Below are 17,129 nucleotides of genomic sequence, written 5' to 3'. Positions count from 1 at the left end.
TTGGAGGTGTCAAAGCATAACAGAAGGCAGCTACACACGGTCCCCGGAGAGAGACAGCGTGGCACAGACCTGCCGAAGTCAGGATATCCTTCAGGCATTTGGGAAGACTTCCTGGAGGAGGCAGCCCCGCAGCTGTGCCAGTCAAAGCAAGGGAAGAGGAGGGGGGAGGGTACTTGCCCTGGAAGGGACAATAGAGGGAAGGGCAGATAAGCCGAAGCTTGGCAGTGCTCCCAGAGATGCCCCCAGCCACTCAGAGCACCCTGGCAGCTCTAGCTGTGCCTGGCGGTACATCCATGTCCCAGCTGACCCTCCCAGGAAACAGCAAGGTAGAGATCTTGCTCACATTTACCAGAAGAGGAAACTGGAGCCCAGAGAGAGCTGGCCACTTCCCCGAGGCCACACAGCAGTCACGCCTGGAGCCCTTGGCACCCTTGAACCATCCCGGGTCCAATAGGATGACCTTCAGAAATGCTCCGATGCTATCTTCCTGGACTCAGGAAGGCTTTTTGTCCTGCTTTACCCGCATCCTAGCCTCAAAGCATCATTCGTGAGGCAGAGAGAGGGACCCAATGACCAGGAAGACAAACTGAGGCCAGAGAGGGCAAGTCGCCTGCCCAGAGGGCACTGCCCGTGATCACTGGCCAGCAGGGTCTGCAGCCAGCTCCCTCCAACTCCTCTTCCTGTTTCCAGGATCCTGGCCTGGCTGGGGCTTTCCTCCCCTCCCCCCAGCTCCCCCACTGTTTTCCTGGCTCTCTCTCTCTCCGGGAAGGGAGCGTGCTCTGAGTCTGTTTCCCTGGGAGAAATCCATTTTCAGAATCTGGAGGTGTTGAAATGTGTTCTTTTTTCCTCTCCAGAGAGCCCTTCTTGAGGACAGAGGTACCCCGAGAATCCCTCTGGGGCCACCAGCTGGGGAGGGTGGTCCATCAGGAGGGCCTGACCCCAGCCAGGTTGGGGGGTGCCCTGCAAGGGGTCTGGGGAGGTGACCTATCCTGCCCCGGACACGCCCACACCTGCACCCTGCCTTCTGGAGACGCTCAGCTGCTACCCACCAGCTGGGGCTGCAGCCCTTCTGGCCCCAAGAGCAGGGTGGTTCCTGAGCCCATCTGCCCGGCTCGGGGCGCGAGCACCATCTGGGGAGGGTGGGTATTGCCGCCATCATCTGCCAGCGGGGCCTGCGGAGGTCACGGAAGTGCTTGCTCTAAAGGGCTGTGAGCGTCTGCTGAGCCACGGAGGGCCAGCCCCCAGGGCCATGGGCGCGGGCTCACTGGCCGAGAGAGGCGGCAGGAGGGGAGACTGGAGGCGCGGAGGGGGAGGGCGCGGCCCTCTGCCCGGCACACTGACTGCACCTGCCCGAGGCCTGCCACGCAGCCGCTTTCAGCAGCCGCTCTAGAACGAGGATCTGGCCTCGCCCTCCCCACCCTGGGCTCCGCAGGCGGCTCTGACCTCACCTTCCTGCGGCTGACCCACCCCCTCCCCAGGGCTCCCAGGCCCTCCCCAGGGGCTCCTTCTGTCTGGTGGAGGCCTTGCATGCCGACCACCCACTCCGGTGGTAGGCCTGGGGTCTTGCGGAGAAGTTTCTTGAGCTCCAAGAATGCACATCCCAAATCGTGGACTCGTGGGCCACCCAGACTGAAGCCCGGAAGGGTCCTGGCAAGACCAGGCTGTCCGCGGCCTAGCCCTGGGGCCCACAGCACCCGGGAGATCTCAGCCTCAGTTCTGAGCCTTCAGGACAGGAAGCAGCCTTGGCCAGGGACACCAAGGGACTTCAGGGAGAGGATGTTTAAGGACCCCCCACCCCTGCCAGGGGAATCTCCGCATAAGGCGGTCACGTGATGACACTGCCTGTCCCCATCCAGCCCACGGCCAGCCCCACCATAGCCCTTACATCCCCAAGCAAGTCACCCTGAAACTCCAGCAGAGTCGTTTCACTGCGGGTCCCAGCAGGGCCGGAGGAAACCAGGTCTCTTCGGGTTCGGCTCTCTTCCTCTGTCATCAGCCTCTGCGTCTTGGCCTGCTGGTCACAGGGTAAGGACCAGGTTTACCCAGGCTTGTCGAGACTTCCAGCCAGCCCTGGGTCAACCTCCAAATCGACCTGGAATTCCAGCTCCCACCCACAGACCGGAGCCCCTCCAAGGCAGGGCTGGGTTGGTCCTCAGAACAGCTGAGGGCTGCAGGTGCTGGACAAATGAATGAACACACCACCCTGCACACCCTTGGCAGGACTCCCCCCTCCCTGCCACCTCCTCACCACGGCTGAGCACAGAGGTTCCTACTCCAGGACTAACACGTGGAAACACACTTCGCTGTGCGCCTGGCACATAGTAGGGACTTGATGAAAGTTTCCCCCGCATCCACACGTCCCTGTCCCGTCCACAGGTAGAGCAGCCAAGGCAGCGGATACTCTGCTCCTCAGAAATAGAACAGACTTTGCACAGTCCTCCTGGATAACTGTACCCTTGGCATGTTGGACTGCTTCACGGTAACAGGCTCCCGTCCTGGATAAAGCTCCCTGTCCTACCAGGAACTACCCCCAGGCAGGGAAGGGAGGAAAGGTACGGTCCCTAATTCTGAGGGACCCCAGCCTCACCTCCACCCTCCCTTCTGCTTTGCCTCTTTCGAGAAGCTTCTGTACCCTGCATGATGGGTACAAGGATGTGTATTAATGACCCCCTTCTGTGACGCTGACAACCCCACCATTTGCCTATCAGCTGGCTTGCTGGGCGGGTCCTTGGACGGGGTTGAGGGTCCCTCTGAAACAGGGGCCATACCTTGTCCCCCTTCCCTGCCCAGCAGGCCAGCCGACAGGCAAATGGTGGGGTTGTCAGCATCACAGAGGCAAATATCAGAGGCAGAGGCTAGGCCTGCCTCCCAGGCTCCCCGTCTCTCTCTCGCCCCTGTCTTTCGACCGCACTCTCTCACCCCTACTATCTCTCTCCCTGAGACCCCCTGCCCCCAGCCCTACGTGGAAGTTCCTTTACAAAACACGGAGCTCATCCCCATCGTAGAGGTGAGAACAGGAGGCCCACTTGAGCAGGGACGGACCCCAGGTCATGCAACAAGGTCAGTGTCCAAACAAGAAACTGGGATACCCTGAGGACTTGCCAAGTTCATCGGTGAGCCTTGGGGCCATTCAGACCACAGGACACAGGTCCTCCGAGAAGAGTGCTGGCCAGCCCTCCAGCCTCATGCAACTGCCGCAGAGGAGGGGCTGGGGGTGGACCTGAGACCCTACAGAAATGCATCTTCCCTCGAGATCATGCTTCAGAGTCAGGCTGGGTCTGGTCCCGCTTGGGTCCGGCTAAACCTTGGGCCAGGCGCCAGGAGGGCAGGGCTGAGGATTCAACCAGCTGCAGTCCGGAGCTCCATCTCAGTGGGAGACGGTCCATCACACTCCCGGTGCCCCAAGCTTCCCCAGGAGCTCGGCAGGCCCGCCCCCAAAGTGGGTGCCCTCTCTGAGCTGATGGGATGGGAGCAGACACAGAACAAGCAGGGGCTAAAAGCGAGCCACGCGTCAAGACCGCTTCCCGTCTGTGTCTCTGCCATCCCCGTGGGACCCGGCCAGGCGCACCCACCAGAGCAGGAGGGGTCCGTGGAGCAGAGCATCCCAGACAGCTGAGATCCCCTGGGTCAGCTGACACTGGCGGACACCTGGGCACACCAGGGAGCCCGCCAAGGTCAGCAAGGCACCCCGAGCTGCCCACAGCACGTGAGAAACCCTGCTCGCTGCCGTGTGCTTATTTGTTACCAGGTAGTGGCAGCGAAGGGCTGACAGGGCCTAACCCGCCAGGAGCACCCTCTGCCTGAGATGCGCTAGCAGACCCCCTCAAGTCACCGAGCCTCAGAGAGGCCAAGGGACTTACTCCAGGTCACCCAGGAGTGGGCTCAAGTCCAGAAGCTCTCCGGGGCCCCACCCCACCATGTGCTGGCCGAGCAGACCGCTGAGTCAGTCCCCGTGTGCCCGCAGGGAGTCCCTGGTCAGCGAGGGAGACACGGGGGACCGGAGCTCTCTGTATTTGGGGGGTATAAGGAGGAAGGGTGGCTGTGCCAAGCCCCAAAGGAGGAGACTAGCTTCTGCAGCTGGAGAAGGAGGCGGCAGAGCAGGCCTCCTGGGTGGGCAATCAGCAGGAGCAAGGCAGGACCCTCTCTGTCCACTCCAGCTGCATGGCCATCGCCACCACCACCCCACAGAGACCTGTGACCCCACGGTGCCCGTGAACTTCACCCCCTCAGAGCTGAGCTGCTGCCAACCCCCTCCATCAGATCTGTCAGACGCCAGCAGAGGAAAAGCAGCTGCATTCGGACAGCCACTGCTTGTCTGGCCCCCGTGTGCCAGGCACACCTCATTCACGCCTCCGAGCTCTCCATCAACCCCCAAGCAGAGGGTACAGGCACCCTCATTCACAGACGAGCTCAGAGAGGGTAAGGAATGTGCCCAGCGCCACACAGCCTACAGGAAATGGAGCCAGGATTTGAATCAAGTGTGTGAGATCCCAGAGATCCCAAAGGTCAAGCGGCCTGTTAGATGGAAAGGCTCGGTCCCTACGGGGACAGCCTCGGCTATGGGCATCCACACCTGCCACCACCCGAGGGCCCTGGAGACAACGCCCTCAGAGAAGTGTTTTCACAGGCTAGGGGCCAGCAGCCCCGCACCCAGCCCTCTCCATGCAGAGTTAGCTGGCTTCAAGACTGTGGCTTGTCAGCAACCATCTTTCCCCAACAGTGTGAAATTCCAAAAGCAAAGCTTTATTCGGCCCACAATGCCAAGGCCTGCCCCTCTGCCGACCCCCGTCCCAGCCTAGTGCGGGAACCCTTCTCTTGAGACCCGCAGACACCTCCAACTCAGCGTCTCCCCAAAGAATGAGGCAGACTCCCCTTCCCCAGAGTGTCCATCCCTCTGAGAGGCCAGGTTACCCCCAAGCCCTTCTCCCAGCCTCCCTACACCCCATTCTGCCCCCAGTGTCACCCCCATTAACCACTGAGCATCTCTCATTAACCAGTGAGGGTGAATCCTGGAATCAGACATTAGTTCTGTGTCCTTAGGCAAATCACTTCTGTGAGCCTCAGTTTTCTCATCTATAAAATGGGGGTAATAAAAGTTCCACACAGTCAAAGCGATAGTTTTCCAGTAGCCATGTACGGATGTGAGAGTTGGACCATAAAGATGGCAGAGTGTCGAAGAAAATTGTGGTGCTGGAGAAGACTCTGGAGAGTCCCTTGGACAACAAGGAGATCAAACCAGTCAATCCTAAAGGAAATAAATGCTGAATATCCATTGGAAGATCTGGTGCTGAAGCTGAAGCTCCAATACTTTGGCCCCCTGACGTGAAGAACTGACTCACTGGAAAAGACCCTGATGCTGGGAAAGACTAAGGTCAAGAGGAGAAGGGGACGACAGAGGATGAGACGGTTGGATGGCATCACCGACTCGATGGACATGTTCTGTATGTCTAGTCACTCAGTCGTGTCTGATTCTGTGCAGCCCCATAGACTGTAGCCCACCAGGCTCCTCTGCCCATGGGGATTCTCCAGGCAAGAATACCAGAGTGGGTTGCCATGCCCTCCTCCAGGGGCTCTTCCCAACCCAGGAATCGAACCAGGGTCTCCTGCATTGCAGGCAGATTCTTTACCAGCTGAGCTACTAGGGCAGCCCAGTGGACATGAGTCTGGGCAAACTCCAGGAGAAGTGATGGACAGGAAATCGTGGTGTGCTGTAGTCCACGGGGCCGCAAAGAGTTGGACACAGCTGGGCAACTGAACAACAGTAACAACCTCTTAACAACCTTTTAATAACAACATTAAGAGGTGGAGTCGAATGATCTGCCCGTTTCGAAGATAACAAGGTGGAGGCACAGAGAATTCAAGTGACTTGCCCAAGATCACACAGCTTGGCCGCAGTGGAGTGACATACACAGAGGCCGCTGGGACACACAGAGTTGCGCAGACCTTCCTTTCCCTGAGCCTTCCTGCCTCCCACCAGATCCAAAAGGTCTCATTGGAGACTAGGGACTTTTCCCATGAGCACGCCTACTGTCCCCAGGGGCCTGGCCAGGCTCAGGGGCTCCTGACAGGTGGACACTGAGCCTGATTCACTGGGAGCCCACTGGGAGCCTAGTGTGGGCAAGGGTTTGGGGGTGGGGGTAAGGGGTCAACACAGTTCAGGAGGGCACCCTCACCAGACAGCAGAGCTGAGATCCTCACCGCTTTACTGGCCATCTCTCAGCCTCAGCAATGCCAGGCGAGGGTCCCTGTCTGCTCTGAGCTCCTACACGCTGCCAGCCATGAACACAGTGGCGTTTAATCTGTACACAGCCTTGGGTGTGTGTACCGTGGTGACCGCAGTTTCAGAGACGGAGGCTGACTGGCCTCAGAGACGGTCTTGCCGGGATGTTGACCAGGGCGGGCACACCCAGAGCTGCGAACCTCAGGGGAGCTGGACAGTCATCTTGTCTTCTGGACATTGGGAATCACAGCCAGTCAGGTCTAACTACCAGGATATTCGAGGCGAAATGGGTCCGTGGCCCACGTGGAGGCTGCTGGGGTGGCCCTGGGTCCCCAGTGGGGAGCAGGGCCTTCCTCACGGTTCCACTTTTTCTTCTTCCCTGTGGCGCCCCTGCTATTCCACGGCTTCCTGCAAGAGGCTTGAAGTGCACTTCAGAACAAGGCTGGGTATAAATAGATACACCCACACGTGCCCTTGTGTAGATTGGGCACTGCCTGGCATTAATAACAGGGCAAATACAACACGGTCACAGCATCACGCACGCCTCTTGGTCGAAGGGAAAGAGAGTCGTGGAAGCGAAGTGATTTAGGGTGCCAGTCCGCTGGCTGGTTGTACCCTACCTTCTTCCAAAGACAGTAAGAGATGGACAGGATAGACTGACCCAAAGATGGCTCTTCAGCTCGCTGGAGGGCTCAGAGTAGAGTCTGCCTTTCATATGAATGACCAGGCATCCCGACATCCCTCCAGTGCCAGGCAGGCCACACCAACGGGCAGCATCCTGTATAGGCCTCGGGAAAGGAGTCACCTGCCCTCCACAGGGGCCAGGTCTGGCACCAGGAGGCGTGTAGAATGCTAAGTTGCGTCTGCGCTTCAGGGCAGGAGCAAGTCAGAGCCAGGCTGGGTCTGAGAGGTAGGACTGGGCCTACATATGACGCCCCAGAGCTGGGGCCGGAAAGGGGCAGGCGAAAGATGGGCTGGGAGCAGGTTCCAAGGACGAGAGACCAGAGGCGCCTTCTGGCCTCAAGTAGGGGGGTCTCAACAGCCCCAGAGCATAATGAGACCCCAGCCCCAGAGCAGCATCCAAGGAAGGACCTATAGGCCCTCCTTGAATCTTCTGGGACCGTGGAGGCTTGGCACAGGGAAGGCGTGGAAAGCAGCTACCCAATCCCCATGCAATGTGTGATGAGGCCAGAGGGAGGGCAGGACACGTCCCGGTCACCCACTAGGTAGCCAGGGCCTCACCTCCGGGCCTTCCCCTCTCTTTGGCCGGGAGCCCCAGACCTCCCCCAGCTGGGGAACGCTGCCAACACCAGCTCCATGCAGGCCCCGAGGCCCCAACAAGTTCTCCTGGCCTGGCTCCCAGGCTGCCAACCACCCCAGAGCCCCGCTGGCAGCTCCCAGGAGGGTGCCCGGCCGGAGCATGTCCTGTGAAGATGGACAGAGACCTGCTGGGTCAAGGACACCTCTAAGACCCCTAAGCCCGGAAACCGCTGAGCCTGCAGCCACCACCCACCAGCATCCACCCTGTTGAACCAAACCAAGCCAAAGAAGAAATGGTCCTTGAAGCAAATGAAAAGGGTGAGTACAACCCTCCCCCCCCCCCATGGGGGATCTCAGGTGCTGGTGAAAGGACTCCCAGGAAGAGAAGGCAGGCAGGTCAGCGGCCAGGGGGACGGGTGGATTCACCAGACGCTCTGCCCAAAGGGGACCTCCCAGGGGCTGTGTGGCCGACCCCCTTCTCGAAGACCTCACTCTGCCCGGGCCCCGGACACACCCTACCTCGCTTAGGGCTGCACACCAGCGTGCAGAAGGGCAGTATGAAATGTTGGGAAGTTAGACCTTTCCAATAAGTCCACACTGCACTCGGGTAGCTGGTTTCACAAGGTTTATTGGATTCCTCCGGGGCGCGGGGGGCAGGCTTGTCGCTGAGGAGGAGGATCCTGGCAGGGCTGGCCTTGGAGAGGCAGGGTCTGGGCAGCAGCTGACACAAGACCAGTGGTGAGAGGTGCCCAGCACTCGGCCATACGAGGAGGGAGGCCGGAGGGAGACGGTAGGGGGAGAAGGCCTGGGGGTCCCAGGGGAGGGAGGAGGCAGAGGGAACAGCATGCACGGAGGCTCAGAGGCAGGACAACAGTTGGGATTCCTCCAGGGCCCCAGGAGGCCCGGGGAGGGGGCTGGGGAGACGGTGCGCTGAGGCCTCTGGGCAAGTGCCCAGCCAGGACACACCTGTCGCTCTTCGACACCCTTGGCCAAGTGTGCGGGCTGCCCCTGCTCCCCCTCTGAAGCCCCAAGGGGGCCCTCCTGCAGGGGGGGGCCTGAGCGCCCCACGGGGAGTCTCAGCATCCATCTGTCTGGCAGCTGGGAGCTGCCTTACCTGGAGGGAGACACAGGCCAGGCGGCCCCTCTCCCGCTGCCCACACAGGGCAGTGTGGGGTAGGGGCCGGAGAGGATGGTCTGGGGAGCACGGTTTCTGGGGAGCAGCGATGTCCTCCCTGCCCTGCCCGGGGCGGGGCGGGGCCCAGACACCTGCCCCTCCCCCTCCCCCCGTCCAAGTTGCTGCTGGACACCCAGGGGACCCAGGCCAACTTGTCCTTCCCTTTCTTTCCCCGGCCCGCCCCCTGCTGGAGCTGCCGCAGGGCAGGCAGGAAGGAGGCGGTCAGCCGGCCAGCCCACTGGCGTGGGCACAGCCCAGACTCTGACTCTGGTCCCCCAGGGCCCGAGGCCCGGATCTTTCAGGTCTCAGGTAAGACTTGGCCTTGGGCGAAGGCAAGTCAGGACAAGACATGAGCAGCTGGGAGGAAGCGGCCTGGGGAGGTGGGGAAGGGAGCAGGGGCAGTTTGGGAGGGAAAGGGTTTAGGAGACAGGAGAGGGAGGGGAGGATCGGGCAGAGGCACCGAGCACCGGAGTGAGAGTCTCCACAGGGGGCCTTCATCCCAAAGGCCACTTGGAGCTCAGGTCTGTCCTCCCTGGCACAAGGCGCTATGGGAGCCGGATGGACCGATGTCCCGGAATCCCGAGACGCGGGGTGGAGCCGGCCGGCCCAAGGAACAGAAGCAGATCTTCCAGAACAGCCAACAGTCCTGAGGACAAGCACTGCTCACCTGAGCCTCCCTGGGGCCGGGGGCCTATGGGTCGGTGGTTTCCCTGGGCTGCCCACAGCGGCTCCAGAGGGACCAGACTTACCTGTGCTCCAGGCCACTCCTTCCTCATACCACTGCCACCACCACCTCATCCCAGGCGGCGCCAAAGGTCCTCCCAGCCAGGCGATGTCCCTGTGGCCTGGGGTGGCGGCATTGGCTTTCTGATTTTCTGAGACTAAATATGGGAAGCGGGTAGGGAGGACAGCCCCATGGCCCTGGCCCGGTTCCTGTGTACGTAAGGTGGGGACAGGGCACAGGTCTGAGACTGCCACCTTCCAGAAATTAAGGAATCAAGGCTGGAGAGTCTGTCCAACAAAAATTGGGACTCCCATGACCCCTGCCCAGGAGGGGGCAAACTCAGGGCCCCAAAGCGTTCTTCAGAGACTAGCCAAGTAGAAGGCTTCTCTTCTCTTCTCCCCTCAGCCACCACCCAGACTCCCCAGTCCAGCAAAAAATAAGTCAAGGAACCACCGATTTGCCAGTTCAGAGATGCTCTGCGGGGGGTGGGGGAGCAGGCAAGGGGGACGCCCCCCATCCAGGTTTTGGGATCAGGGAGAATCCCCTAACTCACCTGAAGACCCCTACCCACGGTGCTGATGGGCAGTGCCTCGGGCGCGGAGAACAGCGGGGACCGGGATGAAGCGGCCTTTTCTCTGGGTGGGAAGTTCCCGGGCTCTGCAACACCCAACGCCGCAGACCCAGGCCGCAGGGGCATCGCCTGGCTGGGAGAGAGAAAAGGGTCTACCTTCAGGCCCTTGGCCTGCCTTCCACTCGGGGTCTTGACCTGCCAGAGCCGCGGTCCCAGGTGGGAGTTTGTAGGGCAGAGGGTCCCGCCAGGGTCGCGAAAACCGGAGGAAAAGACCTCTGCCCGAGACGCGCATCTCTCTCCGCGCTCGCTGGGGCCCGCCGGGTCCTGGGTGGGGGCTCGGAGCCCTGGGTCGGCTCCCCGAGACTTGTTCCCTCGCCGCCGCTGCCGCCGCCGCCGCCGCCGCCGCCGCCGCCGCCGAGAGCGGTGCCCTCGCCGGATCCGGATCAGCGAGTTTCCACCTCAGCCCGGCATGCGAGCGCTGTGTCCGTCCCGTGAAGAAGTTAGGCGGCCGGTCCCCGGGCGGGTAGGGAGCGCACGGGACGCCGGCGGACTCCGGCGCAGCCACCGCCGCCCCAGACGAGTCCCCGCGACCGCGAGAGCGTCCCAGGCGGACTGGACTCCCCCGGCGTCAAGCTCGCTCTCGACCCGGTTCAGGCCTCGCCCCGGGGGTCAAGGAGGCCCGAGGCGAGGCGACCTGGCTCCCGGCTTCGGGGACACCCCCCCCCAGGTCAAGGTACTCCGCTCCCCGCCGCCCCAAGTCGCCGGCCCCGCGCCGCGCGCACCGAGTCATCAGAAGATCTCGGACGCGGCGGCAGAGCCGACCAGGGCCCCCACGGAGTTGGAGAGTTACCCCGCACCCCTAAAAGCCTCCACGCACATTCCCCGTTGAGAGTACGCACTTCCCCGCGTCCCAGCGCCTCCGCGGTGAGTCGAGCCGCAGCGCTGTGGGTCGGCGAAGGTGGCTCAGCGCGGGCGCTCCAGTCCCGACGTTCCCGGGGCAGAGAGCGACGTCCGGGGACGCACGGGACGGGTGCGCCCAGCGGCCGGGGCTGCGCCGGCCGAGGCGAGCGGCGAGAGGGGAGCGCTCCGGCGTTCAGGCAACAGCTACCCCTAGTGGGAGAGCCGCCCGGGGCCGCCGGCGCCCCGCGCCCGCCGCGCCCAGCGCCCGGAGCGCTCCCGGCTCGGCTGGGGCGCAAGGACGGCGCTGCCTTCCCCGGGCCTCCGCGTCTCTGGCGCCGGTCGCCAACCCGCCCGCTAGCCCTGCCCTCCACACCTCCCCGCCGGGACCCGGAGGCCGCTGACCCGAGAGCTGCGGCGCAGAGCCGGGGCGCGATGGGACGGGGCGGGCGCGGCCCGCGCTGCGCGCGGCGGCCTCGGGCGACTGCGGGGGGCGCCGAGCGCGGTGTGCGTGGCGGGGCGGTGCGGGGGGCGGCCGTGTGCGAGGCGCGAGTGTGAGCGCGCGCGGGAGGCGGGCGGGCTCCGGGAGGCGAGCGGCGCCCGCGGGCGAACGCGGCAAGCAGCGGGGGCCCAAAGTTGCCTCCTTGCCGGCCAGCGTCCCCGGCGGGGCGGGAGCCGGGGCCCGCGAAGCGGCGGCCGCCGACCCAGGCTCCGGCGGCACCTGGGCAGCGGCCCCGCACGAGCAGCAGCGGCGGGGGCGGCGTTGGCGGCGGCGCGCGGGAAGCGAACCGGAGCTCCGGCGCGGCGCGGCTGTCCGCCGGGGATCTCCGCTCAGGTGCGCGGCGAGGGGCGCGCGCGGGCCGGGCCGGGACGCCGGGATCTGGGCCAGCTTGGTGCCTGCGCTAGCCGGAGGACCTCCGCCGCCGACTCCCGGGTCCCTGGTCCAGCTGTCTGACCCTCGCCGCCGCCGAGGTCCTGATAGCCCGTCCGGGCGAGCGGGCTTCGGGGCCCAGCCCCGCCTGTCCGGCCCCAGGGCCGGGCCGCCCCGCCTTCCAGCCGCTGGTGCCCGCCCTCGGCCGGCGATTTCTAAGGCCCTGGACGCGCCGCGGGGTGATCCCTTCGGGCTCAAGTTGCAAGGGGGCGGGCCCCGGCCGGAGGTGGAGTCTCCCGCCAATTGATGCCTCGGCTATAAATTGAGCTCTCCGCACAGCCGCAGCCCAGATGCCTCGCCAGGCCACCCCGCGGTGGGTGGTGGGGGAAGGTAGGGGGGCTCTGGGGGGCGCTGCCACCATGCTGCGCTCCCTGCTGCTTCACTCCCTGAGGCTCTGCGCCCAGACGGCCTCGTGCCTCGTGCTCTTCCCGCGCTTCCTGGGCACGGCCTTCATGCTCTGGCTGCTAGACTTCCTGTGCATCCGCAAGCATTTACTGGGCCGTCGACGCCGGGGTCAGCCGGAAATCGAAGTGGAGCTCAACAGCGATGGCGAGGAGGTGCCCCCCGACGACCCGCCGGTCTGCGTGTCCGACGACAACCGCCTGTGCACCTTGGCGTCGCTGAGGGCCGTCTGGCACGGCCAGAAGTTGGATTTCTTCAAGCAGGCGCATGAAGGCGGGCCGGCGCCCAACTCTGAGGTGGTCCTGCCCGACGGCTTCCAGAACCAACACATCCTCGACTACGCCCGAGGGAACCGCCCGCTGGTGCTCAACTTCGGCAGCTGCACCTGACCACCGTTCATGGCGCGCATGAGCGCCTTCCAGCGCCTGGTCACCAAGTATCAGCGCGACGTCGACTTCCTCATCATCTACATCGAGGAAGCGCATCCTTCCGACGGCTGGGTCACCACAGATTCTCCCTACAGCATCCCGCAGCACCGAAGCCTGGAGGACCGGGTCAGCGCCGCGCGCGTACTGCAGCAAGGGGCTCCGGAATGCGCTCTCGTGCTCGACACGATGGCCAACTCCAGCAGCTCGGCCTACGGCGCCTACTTCGAGCGCCTCTACATCATCCAGAGTGGCACCATTATGTACCAGGGTGGCCGCGGCCCCGACGGCTACCAGGTCTCCGAGCTGCGCACCTGGCTGGAACGCTATGATGAGCAGCTGCACGGCCCTCAGCCCCGTCGAGTGTAAACAACTGATGGACACGTGACTGAACTTGGCGGGTCATGCCTTCAAGCCTTCGAAGCCCACGTGCAAACAACTCCCACACAGTCAGGCTTGGCATGGGCCCAGTGACACAGCTGAGCTGAGCCATGCATCGCCGTCTGAGTCTGCCCTCTCAGCCAAGCCACCTGAAGACTCCCTTCCACCTCCCCAGACTCTGCTTTCAACTGTCCTTCCCTTGTACTTCCTTGGCTTGCTCTAAATCTCCTTCTGAGAGTGGGGGCAGCGCCGCCCTTGCCTGTGTGCTCCTGACTTGTGCTCGAAGAGGCCGCCTGCCAAGGCTCTCACACGCCCCCCCCAGAAGAGAAGAGCCAGCGTGCCTTTAAGCAGGCGCGCTGGCCCGGCGCAAAAGACTTAGGCTGTGCCCGCGCGCCCTGGGCGCAGCTGGGTTCCAGCAGCGCGAGCCGCTCGCCTTAGTTGCCTGGCACCCACACCTGTCGCGCGCGTGCGCGCGCGCGGGGAAGGAATGCCCTGCTGCTTTTGTGTCTATGTCTTGTTCCTGCGTTGGGGGAGAATGCTTGGTGTGGGGAAGGGTGGGCAGGGTTATTTCCCCCCCTTATTTTGGGTGCTCACGATCCCCACTGCTGATGACGAGCTGTCTCTAACTGGCCTCGACCACGAGCTGGTTCTGATTTGCAGGAGGCTCGCAGCAGCACCTAAGGCAAGAGGGGAAAGTGCTCTGGGTTTCCATGAGGGAACCACATCAACGGGGTGGGAGAGGGAGCTCGGGGGCTGCTTAGGGACACCGGAGACCGCTTAGGAGGCCGGGTTCACGGCGCCCCGGGCAGAGGGAAGGGGCCGGGGCTCCTGCGACCCGGGGTTCGAGTGGTTGAGTCCGGAGAAGAGAGATGAAGGGAAAGCCTGGGAACCCCGAAAGAGGGGTCTCCCAGGCAGAGCTGCTGACTGCAAGGCCGGAAGTGGGGGGGGGCTGATGTGAAGGCTATTTAGCCAGTGTTTTGCTGGAAACGTTCCCTGTATATAAACTTCTTTTACACTACAATAATAAAGGCTTGAAGTAAATTGCTTTCGGGTTGCCTTTGGTCCCTTTATTTTTTTCTTCCCTCTGAATAGCGGCAAGAATTAAACACAAATCTCTCCCTCGCGTCCCCATAGTGACCCTAGGGGGAAGGGTGGAGAGAAAGAGCCTCCGCCGCCGGGGGTGCGGGAAGGGAATGAAGAAGGAAAGGGGTCTGTGCCGACGCCCGGGGTGCGCACAGGCCCGGGATGGGGGACCTGAGGTGGTGAGAGGAGCGGAGCTGTGGAGCCCGGCGGGGTCCCCAGGGAGGCGGGAGAGGCGGCGAGGCCCGTACTTGCTGCCGCGCGCGCGTGCGCACGCAAGCTGTGACAGCTGACCCTGCAGCTGCCCATCTAACTTCTCCCGGCGACCGTCGGTGTGGAGGCGGCGGGGAAGGAGCGAGGCAGGGCCCGAGGGCTTTGGACCAGGTTGGGCTTGTCTCCCGCCCACCACGGGCGCTTCAGCACACCTGGCTCCTCCCTAAGCCACTTCCAGCACCTCCTTGCTCCCTGGCGCGCTCCTCAAACCAGCAAAATCGTCTCCCCCACCCCTCCGATCCCCGCCGGTCTGCTGGGGGTCCCCCCGGGAGGCGCCATGGAAAAGCGCAAGCTGGGGGAGGGCGGGGCGACCGGGGAGGGAGAGGCTGTCTGCAGCGCCATCACTCCAGCAGCAGCTCCTACCGTGGGGCGGGGGTGGCTGGAGGGCGCCCCCCGCCCAGAACACCCCCTCCTCCGCTTCCCCAAGTTCGAGCCAAACCTCACCACCACCCCGCAAGGAGCGCAGGGCTGGGAAGCGGAGGAGAGCGAGGTGGCCGAGCCGAGACAGACGAGAGAGGGATGGCGGTGGCCGGCACCCGGGCTGGGAGAGGAGGGTCTTGGCGTTTGGCACAGAGCCCCCCGCCCCCCGCATTCGGGGCCGGGCGCCCTCTCGCATTCCCTGTCCACCCCCGCACCCCGCTCGCGCGTTGCTCGCTAGGTGAGGACGATGCCGGGAGCTCGAGGTTAGCTGGTCTCCACCCCCCGGAGCTGGTGACGCCTGGAGCGTCCCCCAGGGTGGGGGGCGGGAGAAGCAGAGAAGGGAGAGCTGAGGCGGGAGCCGGGAGCCAGGAGTCGGGGGAGCCGAGCCGCCGCACTTCCCCAGCCCGGGGAGCCAGGACAGTGCGGAGCCCGGGCTGGGCGGCGGGGGCGGTTTCTGTGAGCGCCTGGGTGCCCGTGCGCGCGCGTCCGGGGGCAGCCGGGAAGGTCGCGGGCGGGGTGGTCTGCGGGGCCGTGTCCCGGCAGACTGGACGCAGCCCGGAGCCCCAGCGCCGCCTCCGCCGCCTGCAGCCCCGCGCCCAGCCCCCACGCCGCTCCTCCGTGAAACTTGCTGAAACGGACACCTTGAGCTGGGATTTTTTTTTTTTTTTTTGCTTTAAAAGTATTTACATTGAAAAAGCTACTTTTAAGAAAAAAGAAAAAATTGGCACAGATGGTGTTTCTGCATCTCCTCCCATCCCCCTCCTCCCGCGCTCTTCGTCTCCCCGAAACCCCCGAGAAGAATACGGAGCCAGCGGCGGGGTTTCGGGGTGAACTCTGGCGCGCACGGCCGGGAGGAAGCGCAGGGAGACCCCGCACGGCGGGGCGCCGCCGCAGGGACCCCACTGGGGGCCGGGGTCGCTCCCGGCCCCATCCTCCACCTGGGGATCTAGTTGGAGGCGCTGAGCGCGCTCCCCTCCGAGCCTCCTCCGACTTCTGGGACCAAAACCCCGAGCGCGCGGCGCTGGGACCTGCGGCTTCTGCCTCGGCCCGCGCGGCCTGGCGCGCTCGCCTTTCCTGGGCGCGCCAGCATCCACCCCTTCCTCTTTTCTCTTCTCTGGCCTCCCTGTCTCCCCCCGCCCATCTTTCTGTTTCCTTCTCGCTCTTCCCTTTTCCTCCCTTACTGTTCCTTTCTTTTCTCCCATTTCCTTTAAAATCTCCCCTTCTTACAAAAAGAACGCACGCTCATTGCCAAAAACACAGAGAAGCCCCAAGAGAGTCAACCCTAGGTAACCTCCCGGTGTGAGCACTTTTTAACTTGCCTCTCCCGTTCACCCACCCTTGTAAACCAGCTAAGGATCATCGTTTCACAGGCTGGCATTAACTTTTGACTCCCTGGCACCTCTCGCCACGACCCCTCCCCCTTTCCACGTCAGTAAATGAGCGTTGGGTGGCCTCAGGCCTAGGATGGCTTCATGGGTGCCCCAGGTGTCAGGGATGCTGTTTCATTTCATAAATATTCTTAATGAGGCGCTCAGGGCTCGACACCCCTGTGCCCCACAAGCGTATTTCTTAAGTGAAATTGCTGGACACACGCATGTCTGTGTCTCTTTTGCACATTTTGCCAAACTGCCTTCCTGAAAACCTATTTGATTTTATTGTTTTGTATTTTCCCAGTGCTCTCTCTCTCTCTTCCTTATTTTGAACTGAAAAATATGAAGATAAGACAGAAATGCATTTTCAATATTGAATTTTAAATACAGGGGAACCCAGAGCACAAAGTGTCAGGCTTGCTTAGAGCAGGCAGTCTCACACCACGTTTCAGATCCCAGCAGCAACTCATGAAACCACCTTACCAGATCAAGTCAGGCATCTTGAAGAACTGAAATGGAAGACATGCAGTGTAAATGCCAATGTGCACGTCATCTAAGGCGGCCGTGGCTTCCTGAAACCTTTGTGTGTGTGTGCACACACAGACACACACATGCACTGTGGCTGGTGTGAAATGTGTCTCTCCTGAGGGATCCAGAATGTTTGGAAATGTTTGAAAGCCACCCCACCCCAGCTCCCCCAGGCCCTCTCCTCCTCCAGACCGCCCCTGTCAACTGTTTCGTGTGCCTCCTTCCAGCCTCCACTTCACCTGTTGACAGCCCTACCTGAGCACATCCTCAGCTCCAGTTTCCGTCACGCTGGCATTGGGATCACCCCCACCCGCCCCCACACAGTTTTCATGCCGTTTCCTATCCTGGCATCCTCTGCCTGGCCATCCGTCTAGTCTGAGCAGGTCTCTGCCTGCGGAGTAACTGGTGCCAGGCACCGTCCGGATGTCTGAGTGCCCCCCCACCGCCCCCAGAAGGAACTCATCTCTGCCTTC

General features: G+C 62.9%; 1 protein-coding gene across 1 annotated transcript; it reads left to right on the top strand.

Annotated features, from left to right (window-relative positions):
- The first annotated feature begins 12,067 nt into the window (after positions 1 to 12,067).
- DIO3 (iodothyronine deiodinase 3) lies at positions 12,068 to 14,031 on the top strand. Its single transcript, XM_055417645.2, has one exon. The coding sequence runs from the start codon at positions 12,068 to 12,070 to the stop codon at positions 12,971 to 12,973; it is 906 nt and encodes a 301-aa protein (XP_055273620.2). The 3' UTR covers positions 12,974 to 14,031.
- The last annotated feature ends 3,098 nt before the right edge of the window (positions 14,032 to 17,129 follow it).

This window comes from Moschus berezovskii, chromosome 21, assembly GCF_049115385.1.
Source record: "Moschus berezovskii isolate FMDL1 chromosome 21, NW_MosBer_1.0, whole genome shotgun sequence".
NCBI classification, from domain to species: domain Eukaryota; kingdom Metazoa; phylum Chordata; class Mammalia; order Artiodactyla; family Moschidae; genus Moschus; species Moschus berezovskii.
Note: the sequence above shows the minus strand (reverse complement) of the source record. Positions and strands in the feature narration are given on the sequence as shown.